This window comes from Mirounga leonina, unplaced genomic scaffold (genome assembly GCF_011800145.1).
Source record: "Mirounga leonina isolate KUSES-001 unplaced genomic scaffold, KU_Mleo_1.0 Mir_93, whole genome shotgun sequence".
Classification (NCBI taxonomy): domain Eukaryota; kingdom Metazoa; phylum Chordata; class Mammalia; order Carnivora; family Phocidae; genus Mirounga; species Mirounga leonina.
Genome location: NW_023270854.1, coordinates 26,481,116 through 26,507,157, shown reverse-complemented (window position 1 = coordinate 26,507,157; position 26,042 = coordinate 26,481,116). Strand labels below are relative to the sequence as shown.

The 26,042-nt window shown below is 37.2% G+C and overlaps 1 protein-coding gene across 7 annotated transcripts in view; it reads right to left on the bottom strand.

Moving 5' to 3' along the window:
- PIAS2 (protein inhibitor of activated STAT 2) overlaps nt 1–26,042 on the bottom strand; it is a 130,440-nt gene that overhangs the window by 58,380 nt on the left and 46,018 nt on the right. For all 7 annotated transcript variants that reach the window (XR_004677621.1, XM_034995961.1, XM_034995963.1 and 4 more), the window contains 7 exons: nt 25,892–25,982; nt 17,527–17,661; nt 15,277–15,382; nt 13,805–13,878; nt 6,529–6,689; nt 4,754–4,887; nt 2,949–3,120 (listed from right to left, as the gene is read on the bottom strand). Coding sequence is in view for 6 of the 7 variants with exons in the window: in XM_034995961.1 (XP_034851852.1) it covers nt 2,949–3,120; nt 4,754–4,887; nt 6,529–6,689; nt 13,805–13,878; nt 15,277–15,382; nt 17,527–17,661; nt 25,892–25,982 (873 nt within the window). In the remaining variant the exon portion in view is untranslated. The remainder of the gene's footprint in view (nt 1–2,948; nt 3,121–4,753; nt 4,888–6,528; nt 6,690–13,804; nt 13,879–15,276; nt 15,383–17,526; nt 17,662–25,891; nt 25,983–26,042) is intronic.

Below are 26,042 nucleotides of genomic sequence, written 5' to 3'. Positions count from 1 at the left end.
AGGCATAGGTATACATTATGCATGTGTACATATATATTTTAAATTTTTGTAGCTTTATCCATAACATCACAGCACAAAGGTAAACTGCTGGAACACTGCTAGAGAGCAAACATTAGTACTCTAGACCATGTACTGGATCACTGAATTCATCATACTTGGCCCAGACTTAGATGTCTGAAAATGAGTTAACAGTTCAGTAACTTGAATTTTTATCCATAAACCTGAAATCCCCTGTGTGCTCCCACTTTATCATACAAACATAAAAAAGATTCAATTTTGTTACCAATTCCTAGTGAGTCTTAATCCACAGAAGTAAGTATCTCTATATTTGCCTATGTCTGTCTTTAGAATACCTTATTAGTGACAAAGTAATCATTCAATGATTCAGGGAATGGGGTTGGGACATAGTATTTAGAATTATCTTATAATGTCGAAAAATATCAGAGGTTTTTCTAAAAGTCTTAGATTAAGGTGCCAGTCTCTTCTGATAGGTACTATATGACTGCATTTAAGGACTAGAGTAGGTACTCGAGACACTAGAAGGATTACAATCAAAATGTTAACAGAAGTTATGTCTAGGTGGAATGCATTCTACCTCTTGATTGTAAAACAACTGTAAAATTGTTTTTAAGAACAATTTCTAAGGGTGCCTGGGTGGCTCAGTCAGTTGAGCGTCTGACTCTTGATTTCGGCTCATGTCATGATCTCAGGGTTGTGGGATCAAGCCCCGAGTCAGGCTCTGTACTCAGCAAAGAGTCTGCTTGGGATTCTCTCTCCCTCTCCCTCTTCCCCTGCTCACGTGCACTCTCTCCCCCTTTAAAAAAAAAAAGAACAATTTTTACTAAAACAAATACCTCTTTAAAAATAACTGCTCTCTGGAATGTAACTGAAAGAAAGTTTTCCTGGTTTCTCATTCTCTATTCTTTCTCATTTGCTTACTATCATTGACCAAGAAGTCCTACGATAAACTTACAGAGCAGAGAAAAACCATGAAAATTCTAGATGCTGAGCCACAAGACAATATGAAAAGGATGACCAAGAACAAAACCAGAAAAGCATTAAGAGTTGGAAGGGATTACAGAGAGGATATAACCATAGCATGAGTCTCCGTGACATCCACAAAACAGGTGGCATCCAATCTACCTCAATACAGAAAATGTGATTTTAGCACAAAACATCAACTTTCCTAGTGTTCAGCTCCAACTGAAAGTCTTTCCATGTATCTTCCCTCTGCATTTTAAGAACTACAAGATATCCACATATTCACATATTCTCTTGCCCTGGCTTAACAGCTTCAGTCCTTAGACCCATCCACCCATCATGCTACAGTATGCACTATTTACCACCCTGTTGCCATCTTCTCATGATCAACACTGACCAAAATGATATTAAGTAAAAATCATCTAGCCTTGAACAGAATAAAACTAGTGTGGGTATATATCCTGGACACTATGCTTCTTTCATTAATGCAGCCTAAGAATAAATCCGCTTCAGTAAACCCTTCAAACCACTAAATGAATTCTGATATTTCAAAGAGTTTCTATCAGGAATGGCTATTAATGAACTAAATACCTTTCCAGAATCCATTAAGATGACTATATAGTCATCCTTATGATACAATCCATTTTATCAATGTATTTCCTAACAAAGCATTCCTGGATGAACCCTACTTTGTGGTAATGGATACCATTTTAATATAATTAAATGATTTCCTAAGATTGAATTTAGAATTTTCATTGGTCTTTCTAATGTGAGCCAGCTTCATTCTGCATGGTTGTTAATGTGTAAATCTCATTTGGGTATTAGGAATTAAGTTGACTGCATGGAATGAGCTGGGTAGCTATAACTTCTAGGCTTTTTAAACCAAAATACACTGAGAGTATAATTCCATTTACATAAAATGTCTAGAACAGGCAAATTCATAGAGATGGTAAGAAGATGAACAGTTGCCTAGATCTGGGGTGTGAATGCAGATTAACTGCAAGTGAACATGAGAGAAGTTTACTATGTGTTAGAAATACTCTACAACTGAATTGATGATGAATGGGCAACTCCCTGAATTTACTAAAATCAATGAACTGGGCAACTTAATAGCTGAGATGGGAAAATTTTATGGCATATAAATTATACCCCAATAAAGCCATTATAAAAAATAAGTACACTGAGAGGCCCAAAGGACAAGACTGGCACACCCAAGTCTAATAGTATGTTCATGGGATGTCAGGAAAATCCTCCGCTACTATCTTGCAGGTTCCAAAATTTCTAAGAAGCACCTGTTGTTAGATACTTAAAGCTATCACACTTACTACATAAGACAGCAATAGCTTCTGCCACATGAGTCATAAAACCTACATGCTAGAACGCATTTACTTGACCACAGTTTGCCCTGGAGAGGATGAAATAGGAAGGCAACCAATTTTTACTGAGACTATCACATGCCTGACACTGAGCCTAAGCTTTCTCACTAGCTTATTGAAATCGGACAATCATCTTATGCATAAGGTAGGTATTATTTAACCCCATTTTACAGAGCAGAAAAAGGAGGCTCACACAAGTATTTCAGTCAAGATCCAGAACGAGTAAGCAATGGTATCAAAACTGGAATCCACACTTGTCAGATTCCCAATGCCACATTCCATTTTTACGCCAGGCTTACTCATGTTGGTCTGTGATGCCAAATTTAGGTTCCAGAAAATGACAAAAAAGGATCAAATAATGAAATACTTAGACATGAGAAGAGTTCAACTCTCACCTCCCAAAGATGTTAATAATTTCTTCATCAATAGTTTCTCCTTTAAACAAGGTGCTCTCTTGAAAATATTTCAACTGAACAAAGGCAAATGAAAATAGCCTTCTATAGTTATGCAACTTTCAAAGAGACATTTACAAACCTGTACCAAGAACAGTTCCAAGTGTAATAAACAATAGTGAACTATAAATTAACAAACCCTTTGGTTGGGCTGCTTTGTGTTTCTGACATAAAGATGCATTTCCTTTTGGCAGGAGGGTCTTCCTCTTCATCAGAAGAGCTTTCTATTGTTAGGTCAATAACATCCACTTTCTTCTTGCTTGTCTCATTGGCTACAGTCACTGAACAAGGCTTACTGAGGACACTTGAACCTGATGTAAGGAAGAGAAGCAAAAGCAAAAAAAAAAAAAAAAGGTGGGACACAAATAAACTCTAACCATAAGTCTTAACTGTACAGCAAGCCCAGGAGAATATACAGCCAGGAAAGCCACATACTCTGCCCATTTGATAGAGACTAACTCCTTAACTCCACACATTTGTCTGTAAAGTGACTGCTTACCTGGGAAGAAAGAGTAAGCTCTATGCCTTGCCACAAGGTCAAAGCCTCCTTCGGAAAGCACGCTCTTATGTCCCCAGTACTGCCAAAGGATTTGCTCAGATCCTGGTGTTCACACTTGTCCCCCCAGGTTAGCAGTCATTTTATGGACAGCATAGGGTTAAGGGTCCAATCTGCAGCCACAGGCAAGAGTATGTGGCTTCACAAGCTGTGTATTCTCAAGATGTGTGGCACTGTTAAGTCAGAATCGAATACTTCATTCTAGCAAAGCAATGGTACTCATGTCAGAGACTGTATAGGCCCCTCACCATAAGCCAGAACTTGATAAAAATTTAAACCTTGATGATGAGCTGAAAAAACTCCAAACTTCTCATTTAAGTTATTCAGACATTTAAAGCTTTTCTTAGCAACTATCTATTAATCACTTAGGTCCTCCTTTCTGCCCACATATACCATATGTTAACTCACCATAGAAATTACATTATGCGCTGTGATCTGTTTAACAGAAAACTAATCCTGGCTGATAATGGAAAAGCAGCAGCTAATCAACTAAATCACTATTCTTCTCAAAGATGAGGGAAACCTTGATCATTCTACCTATAGGTTCAGTAACAATCACAGGAGAATGAAATTTTTTAAGTAGGTTCCACACCCAATGTGGGGCTTGAACTTAAGACCTTCAGATCAAGAGCTGCTTGCTCTACCAAATGAGCCAGCCAAGTGCCCCAGGAGAATGATTAATATTAACATGAAACTTTTACTTTTCACTCTGAGTACCCATTATTCATTACATTGTCAGAACGTCAAATATAATCAGCATAAAACTTAAATGCAGTGAGTGGACTGTGTCAGATAAAAAGAAAACTTTAGGTTCACCTACAGGTTTCAATTGCTATAATTGCCCCTAGTTTCCCCACTCAGTGTGTATGGGTATAGGGAGTTGAAGGCTGGGTATACATCCTAGGTAACCAACCAATGGTCAAATTCCTTGCCACAAAGAAATGGAAACAATCTGTTCACTTTTTTAGCAACTAATCTGTGAGCACCTGCCCCCACCCTCCAATGATGGATTCTGTGGCCTCTAAGCACACCTCCACTTGCAGTTCCCCCAAAAGGTACCCTAAAAACGATCCTGAAAAACCATCCATAAAAATGTCATTTATAACTTTTCATTTTGTAACAAACACCATATATTAAAATAATTTTAAATGATTGCTTCCTTTACAGATTTACAATATACTATGAAAAAGCTAATTATAAGATGGTATAAACTTTAGCACATTTCTTAAGGAAAGAGTAAAAATCATTTGGGGGAAATTACATATGTAACAGATGATCAAAAGATAAAGTTCGCAAACTGAGTTCCAAATGTAGTTCTAGTGGCCAAAGTTAACGATAAAGACAACGTTGTCTCATTGCTTTGCTCTCTGTGGCCATTCTGCACATACTTTCTATTTTCGTACACGGCTGGCTGGACAATTTCATAGCTTCTTTCTTCGGTCTCATTGGACACCAAGTGCCATCCTCTTGGAATTTGATCTCATCCACATCAGAACAGTCATTGAGAATTTCCATAAAAAGCCTATAAACCAATTAAGAAGTACATAAATGTAATCAACGGCTTTGTTCAAAGGTGAACTAACAAAGTAATACATATACTGCCTTGGAGACAAAAGTAATGCTATCTGACATTTTGTTTTGGTGTTTCAATACTTCACATTTGTTTACACTATTACATCCCCTTCCTCCCAGGTTTTAGATCTTTAATGAGCAACATAAGTGACTTACTGAGTATCATCTAAGAAATCAGTGACTAAACAGAAAGACACCTGGAGCCTCGTAACTGGGATTGGCAGTAAAGAACAACCTCCAACATAACATATAAAACAAACATAAGCAGGGGCGCCTGGGTGGCTCAGTCGTTAAGCATGTGATCCCAGGGTCCTGGGATCGAGCCCCGCATCGGGCTCCCTGCTCCGCGGGAAGCCTGCTTCTCCCTCTCCCACTCCCACTGCTTGTGTTCCCTCTCACGCTGTCTCTTTCTCTCTCTCTCCCTGTCAATTATATAAATAAAATCTTTAAAAAAAAAAAAAGCAAATATAATAAAGGTTGTTATATAAAAAATAATTTATAAGTTTATTATCAAGAAAAAAGGATCATGGGGTAGGGAAAAGGAGGATTAGGGACATGAAAAGTCTCAATAAACTTAAAATAACTCTGCATACAACTATGTTCTATGCCCATAATGAAATTTGAAATCATCTTTAGAAAAATATGTGGAAAATGCCCAAATATTTGGAAACTAAAAACGAATGAGACAAAAAAAAAAAACCCAACAAAAAACATAAAAACACAAATTAGAAAGTATTTTGAACTCAATGAAAATGAAAAAATTTGTGGAATATAGCTAAAGCAGTACTTGGAAGAAAATTTAAAGCACTAATCTTCCTATATTAGAAAAGGACTCAAATCAATAACCTCAGCTTCTAGAGGTTAGAAGAGCAAATTAAAATGAAAGTAAACATGAAAAGGGAAATAAAGAAAAGAAACAGAAAAAAGAGAAAAATCAATGAAAACAAAAAGCTGGGACTTTAAGATCAATAAAATCGACAAACTTCTAGTCACACTAAGGCTCAAAAAGAAATAGATAACCTGAGGAAATCCACGTATATTAAAGAAAATGAATTTGTAGTTAAAAACTTTACCACAAAGAAAGCCCCAGTCCCAAACATCTTCACTAGGGAATTCTACCAAATATTTGAGGAGACAGGATACCACCACTTCCCAACTCATTTGTACGAGGCCAGCATTACTCTGGCATTAAAAGCAGACAAAAGGGGCACCTGGGTGGCTCAATGGGTTGAGCGTCTGACTCTTGGTTTCCGCTCAGGTCATGATCTCATGGGTCGTGGGATTAAGCCCCACGTAGGGCTCCGTGCTCAGCACAGAGTCTGCTTGAGAGATTCTCTCCCTCTCCCCCTCTGCCCCTCTCCCCACCCCAACCCACGCTCATGCTCTCTAAAATAAGTAAATAAAATCTTCAAAAAAAAAAAAAAAGACATTAAAAGAAAACAACAGACCAATATCCCTCGTGAGTTTAACAAACCCAACAGTACACAAACGCAACAATAAATAAAAAGGGTAACACGATGCTAGACTAAAATCTGTATGAGGCTGTACTGAATGTTTACATAAGCTAACACTTACGTTGGGATATACTTACCCATCTAAAATTAGACTTTCATAGGCTGCTTTTTTGTCACACACAGGGCAGATCCAGGTGGGCTTCTTCTCATTCATTTGCAGATAAAGGGCAGCATCAAAACACTGTAGATGTGTACAAGTCACTGCACGGCATGGGATTGTCAACCTCATTTTCCCTAACTACAGGACAGGAAAGACAACAGGGGGAAACCTTTCAGAAAGGAGAATAAAGCCACAAAGGCAAGAGTCATTCATCAGAGTCTGAAAAGATCCTACAGAAGAGGAAAATGAAAAAAAATTCAAACCAGAATTTATCTCCGTCAAGACTGCTACCTATTTTATTTGTATTCACTGACTGCCCTATGACTTTTAAAAGCCCATTTCACTTTTTAAAAATAATTAACATGCAAATTCACAGGTAGGAAAAAATGTCTCTTTCTTACCTGTTCCCCTATGTAGAGGGAACCACTGTTACCCATCTCTTACATGTACTTTCACTGATACTCTACGCATAACCAAGTATGTATTTTAAAAATTTTCCCAGAAATAGTAGCATGCAATACACACAATTCTGTACCAACTGTCACATAATACTTGGTGATTGTCTCATATATATCAGTACACAAAATTCATATATATCAGTACACATACCATGATATGAAGGTATCGTAACTGATATGAAGTACATGATATGAAGGATCATTATTTATTTAACTAGTATCCTGCCCTAGTGATGGACGTTTAAATTATTTCCAATCTTTTATGACTACAAATCATGCTGCAATAAATATCTACAGGATAAACTCTTAGAAGTGACATTTTTGGATCAAAGGGAAAGTGCATTTGTGATTTCTGTCACACTGACAAAGTATCTTCCACAGAAGTATCAATGTACTTGGTTCCCCTCAACCTTGTCAGCATAGTGCTATAATTCACTCTGATCTCTGCCAACCTAACAGGTAAAAAAAAAAAATACCCCATTATAGCCGTGAACTATATTTGTCTTAAAATTTTAAGTTGAGCTTCTTTTTTTACTTCTAAGAGCCATTTGTGTTTCTAAGAACCACCTATTCAAAACCTTTTCTCATTTTCCATTTGGTTGTTAGTCTTTGGTTATCTATCTACAGAAGCTCTACATTAAGTCAGCCTCTTATAAATGATATGAACTGCAAATGTATTTTTCACTTATGAAAATTTTGTGTGTATAATCACATGTGCCGATATTCCAATATACTTTTATGTAACTATAGTGCTTTGTTCAATTCTTATTCCAATTGGTAGAGGCATACCAACTTCAGGACACACCAGATTAGATTGAGTCTTTCTGTACAGCCTTTCAACAGCCCTCCCTATATACTTCTTACAGAGAATATCTGTTTATAACCAGCTCTGTGTAATTCTGATAGAAAATCTGTTTCTCCCACTAGACTCTAAGCTCCATGAGGACAAGGTCTATGTCGCTGTTCACCACGGTAGTCCAAGTGTCACAGCATAATACGTAGAATGCAGCATGTGCTCAGTATTTGTTGACTAGATGACAGAACAAATAAAGAATAGAAAAATGGCAAAGGGAAAGAAAGGGAAGAAGGAAGGGCTCCTTTACAAGCACTATAAAGTCTAGAAAAATTCACAGCAAAATTACACTGTTAACTTTGCCTGATGGGTAGGATTTGTTTTTCCCCCCTCCCTTTTGGTTTATCTATAATTTCTTTCTTCTAAAATGAACATTTGGTTATTTCATAATTAAAAAAATTAATTTAGCCAAGTCGTCACCACAGCAATAACTATCGTTTGTATAGTTCTACTTACACGGAAGGCACAATGTTGATGACTTTATATTATAAAGTGACACTTTATATTTAAACCTAACAACTGCGCTGTATGATTGATCTAGATTATCATCCCCCCCACCCCCACCCCAAGAACACTGAGGCACAATGACTATCATTACAAAGTTAGAAAGTGGCAGAGCCAATATCTGAACCGAGGAGCTCTGACTCCAGAGTCCACACTCTTATCACTGTGCTATACTGAGTGTTTAACTAAAATTCTAAAAGGGATCTTAGAAGTTACAGTGATTCATGCAAGCACATAGCACAACAGAACTCATTATTTGAGATAGAAAAAAAGAAGAGAACCTGAGGCAATTTCTCTTCTTACAATATTTGTTTCTATATTTTCCCTTCCTTTAATAACAAATTATCTCCTAAGTCATGTGGAATCTTACTGGGCGCTAAGGATTTTTACCCACATTTCACAGAATTCTCCTAACAGCCCTAGGACTGCAGAAAGACTAGTATCTGTATTTCTGCTTTTGAAATGAAGATGCTGAGATGACGTGAGGCTACAAACACGCTCACTGAGACCCAGCTGGTGGAGCTCTAACATAAACGCAAATGTTTTTTGCTTCCATGAGGATCCTTCTAGTTTTACAACAACACATGGTGCTGGTTCTTGGTTTCAATTATCTACCTTTTCCTATTTTGCTAAGAGTTCTGTTAGGAATCGATGCTGACTAAACACCTATTTAGCACCCTAATGAGATGACTACAGGGGTTTCCCCCCCCTTTCAACTATTAATATAATTTTCATAAGTTTTCTAAAATCAAGCCATACTTGCATTCCTAAGAGGTATCCTTTTGTTATCATGTATTATTCTTTTAAAATACTGGATTCTTTTTAAAGTACTGGATTCTACTGGCTAGTGTTTTACTTAGGAATTTTTCTTCATTGCTTTTTATTTGGAAACAACCTAAATCATCACTAAAAAAGGTAGAACAAGTTAATTTACACCATACCCAATCACCAAAATACCTATAGTGATTAAAATAAGACATATCTACAGATATTAATAGTTAAGATATACTGTTAATTTAAAAACAGTAAACCACAGAATAGTATACGTATAGCACAATACAATTTTTTCCAATAAACACATGATTATGAACATAAAGTTCAATCTAGAAAGATATATTTCATACTATTAGTAATATTACTTCTGAGTAATAGACCTCATCAATTTAAAGTTTTAATGTTTGTTCTATTTGAATAATTTTATAATAAGGTAGGTAATATTTGTCAATTTCCATAATTTGTTTCTTTTAAATAATGCTCTAACTCAGCCTACTATGGCTTTTTTTGGGGGGGGGGGGCTACAAGTTCTCATACTTTTGACTTCAGAATCCCTTCACACTCTTAAAAATTGAGAATCTCAAGGAGTTTTTATGTATATAGGTTATATTTGCCAATATTTATTGTAGTAGAAATTAAGGCAGACATTTTTAAAACACAAGAATACACAAAAACACACACTACATCAACCCTCGGAGCACTGACATCACGAACATTCAGGTAATCCCTATTAAACACCACTACCTACTCATGAGAGAATGAGAGCAAAAAAGGGACAAACTGCATCCTAGTATTATTTTATGAATAGCTTTGACTGGGGCGCCTGGGTGGCTCAGTAGGTTAGGCATCTGCCTTCGGCTCAGGTCATGATCCCAGGGTCCTGGGATCGAGCCCCACATCAGGCTCCTTGCTCTGCGGGGAGCCTGCTTCTCCCTCTTCTCCCTGCTTGCGCTTTCTGTCTCTCCTTCATTCCCTCTCAAATAAATAAATAAAATCTTAAAAAAAAAAAATAGCTTTGACTTTGTGAACCTCATCCAAGAGTCTCAGGGGCCCCCAAGTATCTCTGAGCCACGCTTTGAGAACTTGCTTTTTTTCTTCTTCTTCTTCAGTGCCACCTTCATCTCTCCTGTAACTGCCTTAGAATTTCCACAATATACAGAACTGAAAACATTCACAACTATGGAAGTTGCTGATCCTAAATTTAATCCTAGTGTCTTACAAGAGTTAATGAACATTTCCCAAGTTAAAAAAAAGCGTTTATTACCAACTGGCCAAATCTGATCAGCTTCCTAATACTGATCATGGTGTGTCAATAAGAGAGGCTTTGTATGTGTTAAATTCTATTTAGTCAGATAATGGATGGATGGATGGATAAAAGAAATCACGCCTAACCAATGCAACACCTTTTTTGATTTTGTTTAAGTTTTTACTTAAATTCCAGTTAACATACAGTGTAATATTAATTTCAGGTGTACAATATAGTGATTCAACACTTCCATACATTACTTGGTACGCATCACAAGTGTCCCCCTTAATCCTCATCACCCATCCCCTCTGGTGACCATCAGTTTGTTCTCTATAGTTAAGAGTCTGTTTCTTGGTTTGCCTCTCTTTTTGTCCTTTTGCTCATTTGTTTTGTTTCTTAAATTCCATATATGAATGAAATCATATGGTATTTGTCTTTCTCTGATTTTGCTTAGCATAATACTCATGCTCTATCCATCTCATTACAAATGGCAAGATTTCATCTTTTTTTATGGCTAATATTCCTGTGTGTGTGTGTATGTATGTACGTACACACACACATATATATACCACATCTTCTTTATCCATTCATCAGTCAGTGGACACTTGGGTTGCTTCCATAATTTGGCTATTGTAGATAATGTTGCTATAAACATCAGAGTGAAATGTTATGCATAGAGTTCCTAAACTGATTTTCACTTTGCTGTAGCCTAATTAGTATCTATGTAAATTAAGAAAGAATGTATATAGTAAAAATGGCCCAAATCAGTGGTTCCAAACTATATATGAGTCAGAATCTTAAAATAAAATCAAACCTAGCTCCCTTTTCTATCCCCCAGCCACCCAGCCCATCTCTGCAGGACAGGCAGAAAATCACTAGCTGATATCACTAAGATAGAACCCCTGTGTAAAATTCAGACACTGTGTTCAGAAATATAATTATTAGATCCCTCCCTCAAGAACGACTGTAAAATTGCCTTCCATAGGTCCCAAGGATAGAGGCTTTGGACTGTGCTCCCCACTACCCAGACTCATGTCTACTCTAAATCATTTTACAAACATACTGTGAAATAGAATGAACACTTCTTCCACTACCTTAAAGCTATCATTTCTCTCATTTCTGCCTCCTGATCCCAGGGTTCACCTCTTATCCTTCCAAATGCTTCCGATCCACTCTGTGCTCCTCTATTTCCTAGCACCACATCAGATCTAGTGTTACTTCCACAGCCAGGAGGCTGCACTCCTTTCTGCTCTCTTCAACCCATACTGGTATTATCTCCTCCTCAGAAACTCCTCTCATCATCTAACTTCTGTCATCCATCTGTTAAATTTGATCAAAACATCTGGTGTTCTAATTAACATGTATCATATACTATAGTTAGCTTCAACTTCGTGTTAACACTACTACAGCCTGAAAAGTACCACTTACTCTTTTCTTAGAAAGTGCTGAAAAAATCAGGTAGGATGATTTTTTCAAAAAGTTCAAAAGACAGTCTGCAAAAGAGACTTAGTGAAAAGGAACTGTTCCCTATTTTTATATAGAAGGAATCCTAACCACTCTGATAGGCCACTTTCACTATTTTGAAAATCTGAGAATCCATTAGTATGTTAGTCCATTGTGTTTTGTTTGGGTTGTTCTCATACAGAATAGCAGTGTTTGAAGAAAAAAAGGAAAAAAACAAGTGCCAAGAAAACAAGGCAGAAAATGGAATCATGCAACCGTTAGAACTCCTTAGGTAAGCTATACAGGAGCACTTTCTTCCTGACAGAATAATCTGCTACTAAAACATAAAGGTAACACGAGTTCCCTTCCCATGCAGTGACTGTGCCTAGAATATAGCCAGCAATTAACATTTGCTTAACATACTAGGGTTAAACTGTTAAGAAAACTGTCAATATTCAACTGTTTTTAACCAACAAAATGGAGATTTCCTGTGTTTCAATTTAACATCCATTTTAACACGAGAGGGAAGAAAAGGGTAATGTGAAGACACTCAAAAGAACTCACGCCTCAAGGTTTGCACACAGCATGGGGATAGAAGAGGAGGTCCTGGGTCCAAACACAAGTCCTCTAGGGCCTCTGCCACCACTTCAGGGCATTCCCTGCTGGGACTGCAGACCTTCTCTCTGCATCTGATAACCACAGGTTCCCCATTTCTAAGCAATCCCAATTTCATGCATTTCTATTCCTTTTCAATAAATCTAAGTTAGTTCAAGTTAATGATAATAAAAAAATAAATTCAGAAAGAAAGAGATCTGCAAACATCACTTTCCAGGGTGACAGAGAGGTGGACTTCTAACTAGGATAACATATTTTAGCCCAATTTGGTATTATGGTATATTGTTAAGGTAACTGGAATAATGTCAGAAGACCAAAATTTTTATCCTTGTTCTACTACTAACTGTGTGATGTGAGCTATCCAACCACTTTTAGTCTCAGTTTCCTCATCTACAAGATGGGAACAACTCTTCCACATAGGTTTGCTAAGACAGTTAAATTAAGAAGCACATCACAGGAACTCAACAAATGATTCCTTTCTCTCTCCCTCTCTCTGACATAATTCTCTCTCCATTTAAATACTGTACATTTCTCACAATGGTGGCTGGTCATGAGGTGCCCCCAAAACTACATTCCTGATTCCGTGACTTTTCTCATAAAGTTCCTCATATCTGGAAAGGGACCCCTCCACCAGTACTGATTTTAAAGAAGCCTTCATCCACTATTCCTGACCTCTCCCATCTCTCTGGTACTCTTAGCAAGGTTACATGTGGTACGTATGTCTTCCCTTTCTCATGTGAGTTAGTTTTCTCTCTCAAAGTAGACTATTAACTTTCTGACAACTTATCAAGTCCTCAGTATTTTCTCCCAAAATTAGCTCAGTAACAAGCACACAGGAGGATCTGAGAGTTGCTGACTGATTTCCACCCCATAGTCTCTATGTAAAGAGACATAATTATGCAATTTAGAAGTATATTACAAAGAGATTAAGACATCTCAAACATTCTAATTCATTAAATCAGACCCATCAATTAGCATTTATTTGGTGATAGTAATTTTATTGCTATTTTTCAATACAGTTTATATTCCAATAAAAGGAACCAACTCTCTATTCTCTCTGTATGTTTACTATTAGCTGTGGATTATCTACAGCAAAAAACTGTGACAGATTATTCTGAACACAAAGCTCTCTTCCCCCTTCGACACAATGTCCTTTTAGGTCTCTCCTTGCTTAGTCATTTTTTGAAGAACATTTGCATTCTTTAGAATTATATTTAATCATTAAAATTCCTGAATGGGAAAATGACAAAAGTTCAGAATTCTATCATAATGTATCATTCATTCCCACGCTTACTTATATAGGAAAATTAGTCATGTACAAAAAGTGAAATACCCCAGAATGTTTTGTTGCTTTACTTACAGGGCACATCAAGGATACCCGAAGGCTAGTTGTAGCAATTTCACTATCAGGATCTGCAGTAAGTTTTTCTTTAACTTTAGAAAGAAAGAAAAGGAATTTAAAAAAATTTTTAATGAACTGCGATATTCTGAAAAGAATTATAGAAATATATATCATCTTATTTAAAGTTTCCCAAACACTTTGAGTAGGTCAAGAAACTGTAAAATGAAAACAAAAAACCCCCCAAATGTGAAAACACAATCATACTTCCAGTATTAGGTTAAAGAATTATAAACTTGCAAACTCTAGATCACATGTTTAATTGAATTTTTTAAATTTCTTTTTAAAAGTAAAATTGCAGGTAAGGAAGAGTCTCAGAACAGAAAGCTGTGTAAGACTGAAGAACAATACAACAATTGGGAAAGGAACTTGGAAAGGAGCTGTACTGGAAGCTTCAATGCTTTCCTCACATACACTCAGGACTTTTTATTAGGGGGTACTGGTTGTTTCCAACAACTATTAAATTTGTAAACCGAAAAGGCCAAATATTCTTATACTTCCTTTGACAACTGAAAACTACAATAGATGTAGATGTGCTAATGTCTCTGCAATGTGATTTACCAGATAATGTATACAAGTTACGGTCTCTACAAGTTCATAAATATATGCACGGCCTCTAGGTGCCTTAATACTCAATTCAACACCATTATAGAAAAAAGGCAAGGAAATGGGAAACTGGAACTGCAGCAGGGCTAGAAAACGGAAGGAAGCGCTTCCTTGGCTTCCAGCTCTAGGCAGGAACATCGCTACTCTGCTGTTTAAGGAGATGAGAATGGTTTAAATACAAGAAACGCAACACCATTTCAACAGCCCTGCTTGGCTCCCTTTTCGTACTGTAGATCCTTTTCTCCCTTCCGGTTCATTCAGTGGTATGGAAGGTAATTGGGGGAAAAATATTCTCTTTCCCAGAAAAATGTCTTGTTCAATTAAATTAAGTTACTGAATTATTTACAGTTTAGGTTAGACTTTTTTCTCTATTATACATTATGAAAGCAAAGTTCAAAATAAAACTTCTGAGAGGGCAAATATTGTTGGTAGATATCAACACTTCTTCTGCAAAACGAGCTTCTTCATTTAGAATTTTTAAAAATGTACATTCTATTACACACTGGAGGTTCTGAAGACTTGTATTTCCTATTCGCAAATCAACATATATGCATCAAAATTACCATCAACCTGACAATTACCTAAGTAAGTTTTCACGAAGAAGCCAAAAATCAGACTAGTTGGGATTTAAAACTGATCCTTGGGAGTGATTTCTAAGAAGGGTTTTTCAATTTATAGGGATCTGTTCTTAGAGTATTTTTAACTCAAAATTCATTTTAGGTTTTTTAATAATTCTTCCCAAATTATTCCTGTATTGATGTATATTTGAGGCTTTTTTTTTTTCCATTAAAGCATCTCATATGCTCAGTCTTACAAACATTACTTACTTAGTGCTCTGGAATGATCAGGGTTTCTAATACCTTTCATTTTTAATCTCTGTAATAACATGGCTGATGTGAGCTGTCGTACAAGATATACAGACATGGAGTAATTCTACAAAGAAAGATAATCTGTATTAAAGATGAGAGATAATAGTCTATTTACATAAAATACTTGTCCAAGAAACTCCGGTTTCTAAAAATAACATTCAAAATAACTTTCACAGGAAGGTCAAGGACTGGGAAGGGAACAAAATCAACTCAGCTATTTTAGGGAAGATAAAAATCATATTAAAGGTATTTCTCAATCACTTATCACTTTAAAACATCCATGTGAAAGATAACGTATCTTAGATCAGTAGTTTTCAAACTGTGTTTCTAATTTAGCAAAACTAATTGTCCTAGGGTCACCATGGTATGAATGAGAATGTACCCTCCCATGCCCACTTCTAACTAAAATTGTTCTGTTTTCATGTAATGGAACTGTCAACAATATTTTCACTGAAGAACGGGTTCCATTACAGAAAGTTCAAACACCAGTTGTCTGAATTAACATTTCAAATCCAGAGTTCCAAAGTTCTAATTCTGGCAGAAGAGACCACCTCATACATGGCCTTGAGCTAATCCTCAAATGGACCCTCGGCTTTCTTCTGAGAAAAACTTTGACAAATTAACTCCTGTTTCCAAATGCACATTTCATTAGGGAAGGGACAGCTACTGTAGTATTTAAGACACACGAAGAAATGATAAAAAAAAAAGACAAGGCCAGAAAATAATAGCATCCAATCCCATACCTCTTAGATCTGGCACAAAGGAACCTTCGTTAGCTATTTATAGAGCTATGAAGAGATGAAATAGAATTTTACCTACATGCTAAAAATCTATCTTACTATTTTACTACATATATTCATTCAATTGATCCTACAATAAACAAAATACTTTTAATAGTTACCAAGCCAAATATTGTAAATGTCATTTTTAATGTCCTGCAACAGTCTTTTTAAGTATCTGAATACTCAATATAGTATGCAAATTTAAAGTCAATCATTTTAATTACAAGGAAAGAATATTATTCCCATTACAGGGCAAAAAACCCTGCCAGGTCTTCAATGTCTACAATCATTTACTCAAAAATCTGTAAGTTAATAATTACTTCAAAAAGATTCTTCTATTCAAATTCCTCCCATAAGCTTTAAAGCATTATTAATACCTGCTCATTTAACAATGTCCTTGCATTTGCAGGTAATACCCATTCTCTTACTTATCTTTAAGTAGGCCTCAGGAAATTAAGCAACTTTGCTAAAATCAAACAGTGTCTAACTTGGGACTAAGTCAAGATTTTCTAAATCCTTCAGTTTGTGCAAATGAAAAATATTAGGAATCAGTGCCCTATGATAATACAGACAAGTTACAGTAAAAATTCAAAACGGAGAGCTCAAGAAAACAATTAGAGAGCTAGTAATATTTTTATAGTCCAAATATTAATACAAAGATCTTTATGTCCAGTTCTGCAATTGCCTTGGTATTACAACCAAAAAATTCCTGCTACAAACATATGACTCAATTTCTCTGTCCATAAAATAGGAATATTACCCTTTATCTCCATGAAATAGCAAGATTAAAAGTTGATGTTCAGATTAACTGAAATCTCTTCTGACATTCTATTATTTCTATATATAAACAAATAGTTCTAAAACAGAAATCCTGTGTTGTATTAGTCAGTATCCCATAACTGACAGAACACATTTAAGACTAAGAATCCATAGAAAGCCAAGTTCATCAACCTAAAGGTACTGGAAAAATAATGTAATTCTAAATAAATATTTTCATATGAGATTCCCACATTATCTGAAGTAACAGCTGTTCATGTAAAAGCTGGAACAGATTATTTCCAACCACATTTAACCATTTTCCTCAAAGCCTATAAAGCTTTGTCCCTCTTCATAAATACGTAACATTACCAAAGTTTCCAGTTTCTTAAAACACTACTTAAACACATAAACACGATTGTGCTTAAGAATTTCCTTAAGAAATACTGTAATTACACTCATTTCTTTTCCAAGAAAATAAAGACAACATTCAGGAAATCTTAAACTTTTTAACCCTAAGAATCTCTACATTTCCACCCCTGAATTGAAAATTACTGCTTTTCAGAAATGACAATCAGAAAACTAACAAGTTAGAGCTAGTAGCTTGACCTAAGAAAAGACAAATCAACTCCTAGTGAGATCACTTTCATGCTACCCAGAAAGTCTTTACCTTTCCAATTTCTGATGCCCAAGAAATGGAAATCTGGTTTGGCACAGCTGAAGATAACCTAACTAAAGATGTAATATTCAAAGGGCGTCCAGGGCGCTTCTGTTCAATCCCATTTTTAGGTGGTGGTGCATAGCCCTAGAATCATAAGAGAAAAAAAATTTTTTTTAATTCTCTGTCGGGGAATCAAACATTTTCTCCAAGATAGATACACATTTGCCTAATTTCTGTTACACAGATCTAATTTGTTACATAGATCCGATACATATTCTTATTTTATCCTGGAAATCACACAATCTTCATCCTAAGGACACCAATCCAGAGAAGAAACTGACCTTTTAAAAAACACTATATTTCATGGGCGCCTGGGTGGCTCAGTCGGTTGAGCGACTGCCTTCGGCTCAGGTCATGATCCCAGGGTCCTGGGATCGAGTCCCAAATCGGGCTCCCTGCTCTGTGGGGAGCCTGCTTCTCCCTCTCCCACTCCCCCTGCTTGTGTTCCCTCTCTCGCTGTGTCTCTCTCTGTCAAATAAATAAATAAAATCTTTAAAAAAAAAAAAAACCAAAACACACACTATATTTCACAAGTTCAGGAAAGTACCAAAAAAAAAAAAAAAATCCATGGTCCACCATTAAAATTAAAGATACTAACATCTTGCCATACAACGAATCTTTTTCCTTTTTATAAATGATAAAGTTGCACCTCTTTGTATTGATTCATCATAGGAGCTCCTAGTCAAAATGCATTCAAATACTGGGGATGGGAAAGAGGGAAAACAAAGTTTGGTGATTAAAGAACAAATTAATGCAAAAATAAATTACTGGGACTACATCAAAATAAAAAGCTTCTACACAGCAAAGGAAGCAATCAACAAAACTAAAAGAGAACCTACTGAGTGTAAGATATTTGCAAATGACATATCTGATAAAGGCTTAGTAACCAAAATATATAAAGAACTTATACAACACTAAAAAAACCAAACAAAAACAAAAACAAAAAAAACCCTCCCAAATAATCCAGTTAAAAATTGGGCAGAAGACATGAACAGACATTTCTCCAAAGAAGACATACACATGGCCAAGAGATAAAAGAAAAGATGCTCAACATCACTCACCATCAGGGAAAGATAAATCAAAACTACAGTAAGATATTACCTCACACCTGTCAGAATGGCTAAAATCAAGAACACAAACAACTGTTGGCGAGGATGTGGAGAAAAAGGAATCCTTGTGCACCGTTGGTGGGAATGCAAACTGGTGCAGCCACTGTGGAAAACTATGGAAGTTCCTCAAAAAATGAAAAACTGAACTAGCCTACAACCCAGTAATCGCATTAGTAGGTGTTACTCAAAGAATACAAAAACACTAATTCAAAAAGATATATGCACCGCTCTGCAGCATTGTTTACAATAGCCTAATTATGGAAACAGCCCAAGTGCCCATAAATAGATGAACTGATACAGAAGAGGCGGTATATACATACAATGGAATATTATTCATCCATTAAAACAAGGAAATCTTGCCATTTGCAACCACATGAATGGAGCTAGAGAGTATAATGCTAAGTGAAATAAGTCAGAGAAAGACAAATACCGTATGATTTCACTCATATGTGGAATTTAAGAAATAAAACAAAGGGGAAAAAGAGACAAACCAAGAAACAGACTCTTCTTTTTTTTAAGTTTTATTTTATTATTTTTTTTTAAAGATTTTTATTTATTTATTGAGAGAGAGAGAGAGAATGATAGAGAGCATGAGAGGGAGGAGGGTCAGAGGGAGAAGCAGACTCCCTGCTGAGCAGGTAACCTGATGCGGGACTCGATCCCGGGACTCCAGGATCATGACCTGAGCCGAAGGCAGTCGCTTAACCAACTGAGCCACCCAGGCACCCCCAAGAAACAGACTCTTAACTATAGAGAACAAACTGATGGTCACCAGAGGGGAGGGAAGTGGGGGGATGGGTGAAATAGATTATAGGAATTAAAGAGTATGCTTCTCATGATGAGCACTGAGCAATGTACAGAATTGTTGAATCACTATATTGTACACCTGAAACTAATATAACACTGTATGTTAACTATACTGGAATTAAAATTTAAAAACTTAGTAAAATTTTTTAAAAATAATAAAAATAAAATGTACTTATTATAGTTTATGGGGAAAAAAGAACAAATTAATGAATTTCAAAGGAATTATTCAATTCTTTTGAATGCTTTCTCTCCAAGTAGAAGAGAAATTGTCATTTTTAAAACCAGATCATGTTAACAAAGAATAATCAATATTTCAATTGGCATTAAATTAGCTTGACGGCTGTAATATTGATATTTATGTTTTATTTTACTTTTTCTAATCATTAAGTATTTGTTTTAAACAGCAAGTGTACTCATTTTTGATTCACATTATATCCAACTCTCAATTACCAAAGACTTCTCAGTTTGTAATGTTCAAGACTAACATTATTTAAAGATATTATTTATTTATTTGTCAGAGAGAGAGAGCACAAGCAGGAGGGGGCGGCAGACAGAGAAAAGCAGGCAGAGGGAGAAGCAGGCTCCCCACTGAGCAAAGAGCCTGAAATGGGACTCAGATCCCAGGACTCTGGGATCATGACCTCAACCGAAGGCAGATGCTTAGCCAACCAAGCCATCCAGGTGTCCCTAAAATAATAATTTTTAGAAAATTAAAATTTCTTAGCTGTGAAAACATCTATGTATTGAAAAGCAGATAACCGTATTTCACGGAATCTAAAATGCCACTGATGTAATTTAACTGTGTACCACTGAGAAGGAAAAAAACACTCAGTTAATGATACAACCTAGCATATCACTACTTATTCCTGCATGCATAGCAAAGAAATATAAGCAAAATGAACTGGCTAACATACTCCTTTTAAATATACAGAAAAATCTTCTGAATCACTTTTCACTCAGTCATCAATGCATATGTTTCATGGTATCTCCCTAAATGCCACTAAGAGCTCTGGAGATACAAGTATTTCTTAAAACTATATTCTACCCCAGTAGCGTCACTCAGATTTCCTTGCAGATCACTGATACCCTTAAGTTAACTGCATGTGTTAATGCTGATACAATCTGGACCTTATGAGAATGTACTGATCAAAGCTTTTCAGACAACAACCAGGATTTGTGAACCTTCCTTAAAATGTTCTTAAATCATATGTTGCTTAAAAAACCAAAGGAGCATAGCTAACCAGTCACGCCACAGGAATAATATCAAGACTATACAAATATACGCAATGACAGTACATTACAGCTTGTAATTACCTGGTCATCAGCAACTCTAAGATACCTTTGGATTTTAGTGATGTTAAAAATATGCATGTTTGAACTAATGAAATACAGTATTGGTGGCATTACACAACAGAGCTAAGGAACACATTCTATCACAACTAAGGGACCTCCTTCACTGCCTCGTAGGACAGTAATTATTCAGTGGGAATGCACCTAACTTGCAATCTACAACTTGCATCAAGACTTTGAAAATCATTAAAAACAGTTTGGGCAAGGAAGAAGGAAGGCTAAGAGCCTAACTTCACAATGGCCACTACGCTATGGAAAAGGGAAATTGTGTGTGCGCCTGCATACACGTGTAGGAAGGTTATGCCCACGTAAAGCTGTTCAAGTGAAGTAAGACAAAAACAATTCATTGTCTTAAAAAGACTCTAGGAATTGGTTCAATGAGCAAAAAGCATAAGGAATATCAACGTTCTGGATAATTCCAATGAAACTTTTATTTGTTTTTAGCCTAGAAGTTAATTCTGTCTTCTGGGAGGTTAACCAAATAAAACAATGGCACAGGGTCTGCCAAGATGATAAAAATAACTCACACCAAACAGTAAACTCCCTAAACAGGAATCGGAGACACCAAGCAACAATGTTTTAAGTCAGTCTGACAGAGGAAGAGAGCAACCAGAAGGGGAAGAATAGGTGACTACAAGAACGAGGTACTAACAAATTCAAAATCAATTTTGGTACTAGTCTCAGCCACCTCAAGTATTTTAAATCCATCTCTATACCCTACCTGACTAGTTTGATTTCACTGGCAGTTCTGAGTTATCTATTAACTTGTATTCTCCTTTTGACCGTTACCATCACCTCCACTCAGCCATTAATTACCTGGTTATTGAGAACAGGATATAATTACAATTTTCTAAAATATAAATGTGTAGCTTTAACACATTTCTAACAATTTTCCATATCTAAAACAAAAATAAACATAAGTTCATTTGACGGGACCTCTGGAGCAAAGCTAAAAACTTTCTTTAAAAAGGCTGCTGGAAGAGCCAGTAAAAGATAATCTGTCAGTCTGAACCTAACGTTCCAATAAAAGATATACTCAAAACCCTTTCAGTGATGACATCCTACCTGACTTGTAATTGGGACAAAAGTTGACAGCATTAATTCCTTTAACATTTCCCCCCGAAATTTTCTATACTACTACTACCACTACTGTAATACTGTCAACATATTTACTTTTTTACTGTACATTATAAAAATTTTCAAGCATAGACATAAGTGGAGGAAATTACCCAACAGCCAACTTCAGTAATTATCAACATGTTACCAATCTTGCTTCATTTGCCTCTGGCTCCACCCCCAGCCCACCGAAAAATACACACCCCACATATATACACATTTATTCTAGACAATGCCATTTGACCCATACTTTTATACACAGCTTTAATAACACCTTTCAAAAACAAAAAACCCAATATCACCTTATAAAATTAACCATAATTCTTAAAAATTACCTAGTATCCAGTCTATATTCAAATTTCTCAACTGCCTCAAATGTATTATTGAACATTTTCAAACATATAAAAAAAGATGGGGTGCCTGGGTGGCTCAGTCGGTTGAGCATCTGACTTTGGCTCAGGTCATGATCCCAGAATCCTGGGATCGGCCCCACGCTGGGCTCCCCGCTCAGTGGGGAGTCTGCTTCTCCCTCTGCCCCTCACCCTGCTCACCCACTCTGTCTCTCAAATAAATAAAATCTTAAAAAAAATATATATATATAAAAAGAGGAAGAAGGTATAATGAACTCCCATATACCCATCACCCAATTCAATATATATTTGCTCATAAACAGTCTTTACCTATTCAACCCTCAGGTTGAAACCAGAGAAAGTACTCTAATTTCTTCTCTCTCAAAAGGACTGAAAGAGTGACAAATTCAGAGGTATCCACAGAGGAGTCATCCTGACGTCAGCTGAATTCTTCAACTTTACAAGTAATACTCCCCACTGTCAACCCACTTCTATGACAACCCTCCCCAACCTTACAGCTCCACAGATTTACAGAAATTTCTCAAAATCTGGTTAAAAAGAAATATAATTCAGCCCCTCAAAATCATTCTAAGCAAAGAGGGTCTTTTTTTTCTTTCCCTCTCTTCTGTCCTTAAAAACATAAAATTTTCTTATCTTGCCATCAGTTGGTACACTGGCAGCCCTGGGAGCCAAAGACGGGGAAAGGGAGATACTCTCAGACGGTTTCACTTGTATCTGTCCATGCTGCACATGTCATTCTGCAAGTCCTGCTATGAGCTGCTTACTGCTGTCCTTGTATTAAGGGATCTGGAAAATCGATGCATGAAGGCATCTCCTAAAACTCATTCTGACATGGGTAAAACAGCACAGAAACTGCTTTCATCACTATTTGACCCTTAAGAATCCAGGGACACATTGCTATTATCAAGGTAATGCCATTTCTCATTCAGCTTTCTCTTTGTACATGCAGTATCATCGTTCCATAATGACTGGATACTGCAGTAAGGTCTACACAGAGGGACTGGTTCCAGGACACAAATTCAAATATATTCATAGTTCTCATGGGAAATTCCATGACTGTGTCAAGCTTATTCCTCGAGGATTTGCTGTGCAATAAACTAGGATCATGGGCAAGGATTGCGTGTCAAACTTCTTTGTGACCTGTCAATGTTTCTTACAACTGCAACAAAGTCCCTGAGGATCTCCGTGGTGGTGAGGAGCTCAATATATTAATTTCCAAAAGGTCACTGGAGGTCCAAAAGGTCTTCTGAGGCTGCATACATTCATATGATGTTCGTAAACCTGCTTCATGCTAGTAAAGGCTCCATATTTCATTATCCCAATCAGTAGCAATTGTGGATCAAGAGGTGGTTTAAGGAGTTTTCTATCAGTTGCACCGGCAGCTGTTCCACAGAAGGTCACAAAGCCAAAAAGCCTCTTTGGGAAAGGCTGGTGTTTGATCTCTGGGACGACCCTATCAGGTCAGGAAAGCGCCCCCTGCCCCACCCCGCTTTCTGTTTTTGAAATCCGTCTTTACCTTTGTCCTAAGGCTCTATTTCTTCACCTCCTTCACAGAGCCCCTGGAGCCACTGCAGGCCCCTGGCTCTAGAGGAGAGGGCCAGACTCATTACACAGTAACTGGTATGTTCACAAACAGCCTGATATAAGTACTGAAGGGTTAGTTGGTGCTTTGGGAAAGAAATCAACAGTGACTGAGTAACAATCTACCAGAGAAAGTACTCTAATTTCTCCTCTCTCAAAAGGATTGAAAGAGTGACAAATTCAGAGGTATCCATAGATAGATCTCATGGATGAAGATACCATCCCAAAGCATAACACTGCTCCATCTGGAGTATTTTGTGGAACTGTAACCACCATATTTTCTGCAGCAATGCCACAGTTTAGGTAGAACCTCACACATCTCAGATAGCCCCCATCATTGGCACAGTCACTTGATACTGAACAGGTCTTCAAGGCAGGTCTAGATACCAAGATCTTCACGGTTAGATCTTTCAGGGGTGGTGAGAGAGAGAAACAGGAAAAGCCAAGGTCAGAGAAATTTTAACATGTCTCAGACAAAGAAAACTGGGTATGAACAGTCATGGAAAGTGTGCACAGGGGCATTCCACAATCTGTGATTTTCCCAGGATTCCTTTGTCACACATGTGGCCACGCATTGGCATTGGGTGGCCTTTAGTTCCAAGGAAAATTGCCTCTTTCTTTGGTTCAGATCTTTGTATGATCTATCCAGATAAAAGACAGCTCCTAATGTTGCTCATTGCCAGAAACCTGAGAAGCAAAATGTCCCACCTGGGTCTTGAACAAGCATGGGGCCATGTAAGCATTCCTCCTGACCACATCTATGCCGCCTCTGCAACTTCCCCGTTCATCCCCAAAGGACTATCTCAAATGATTTCGGCCCCACAGACATCTTTCAAAAAGAGGCAGCAACCATGCAGTATTGCTCAAGCTCTTTAAAATTCATGAAATAGGTACTTCTCAGGTCTCTAAATCCACAGGCTACGAAGATACAAAACAGGACTCCTGACAATCAAGTCAGATCTTTGACTACAAGTGTTGGCTTTGGCCATGGGCCGTCTTCACTTTGGGGGGGCTCAATGACAATCATCTGGCTCTGGTAGAGCCCAGAGTCCTAGACCATGTTGTCTGGCCTGCTCAGCTATTCATCAGTGTTGCTCATATACTTTTTCCAGAGCCAAGCCTTGTGCTCAGCAGGGATGCTAAACAGTTCCCCCATCTCCTTCTCTGTAGTCTCTGTTGTTGAAATGGCAACTTAGCATCCTCGTGAAATCACTGTTCTCAAAGCACGTCCTGGGTTAAATGCACCTCCACTTTGCAGTGCTTGACAAACAGGCCATGCTCTCCTACTTTTCTGATTATGGCTTTGCTGGCCTTCTACACAGCTGCACTTATTTATTGACTTATTCCAAGCCTCAGTGGAGACAGATATACAATCCAGTTCAACAATTAAGTGTTATTTTAAGATGTGACTAACAGGAGAGTCCAGAGTTATCTATCAGGCCGGAAACTGTACCCATTGTGTGCACGGGTGTGCGTGCGTGCATGTATCCCAAGTGCTGAAGCCCATATATTGTTTCACTGCTTAAACAATGGGTTGTCAAATACTGCTGCATCTACCCCCCAGTTGTGCACATCAAGGCCCAAACTTGGAATCGTTGATCTCCATGTCCAGTCGTTCTCAGCAGCCTCTGCCTTTTACCATCTCATCCATGGAGAAGGCCCAGCTAATTTAGACAACTACCACAACATGCTGCCCTATATATGCAAGTCATGACCTGTTATTATGCACTTGATATGATCCTAAGAGTCTTTCACAGCGCCCCTGCTTCCTGGCACAAGATGGTCCAGGCTCACCTTTTCCATCTCCCCCAGACCTGGAATCAGCCATTTCTCCAAGGAGTCATGAATCCCTCTAGTGGAAAACAGTATTTAACCTGGATAGTAAGAATACTCATTGGTACGGAGTTGTCACTGTTTCTTCGCCTTGTGAGTATTTAGACTCTATTTATATGCAAGCCTGGTAAATAAAAAGCAACTTACAGGCAAAGGAAACAGCTTCCCATTTACTTTTATACATAGACTATTGGGATAGTTGTCTTCTTGAGGGCAACTTGTTTCTGCCAGGCAAAGTCTGCATTAAAGAAAAGAAAAAAAAACCCATAAATTATTCTTAAAGAATGTACCCAAACAC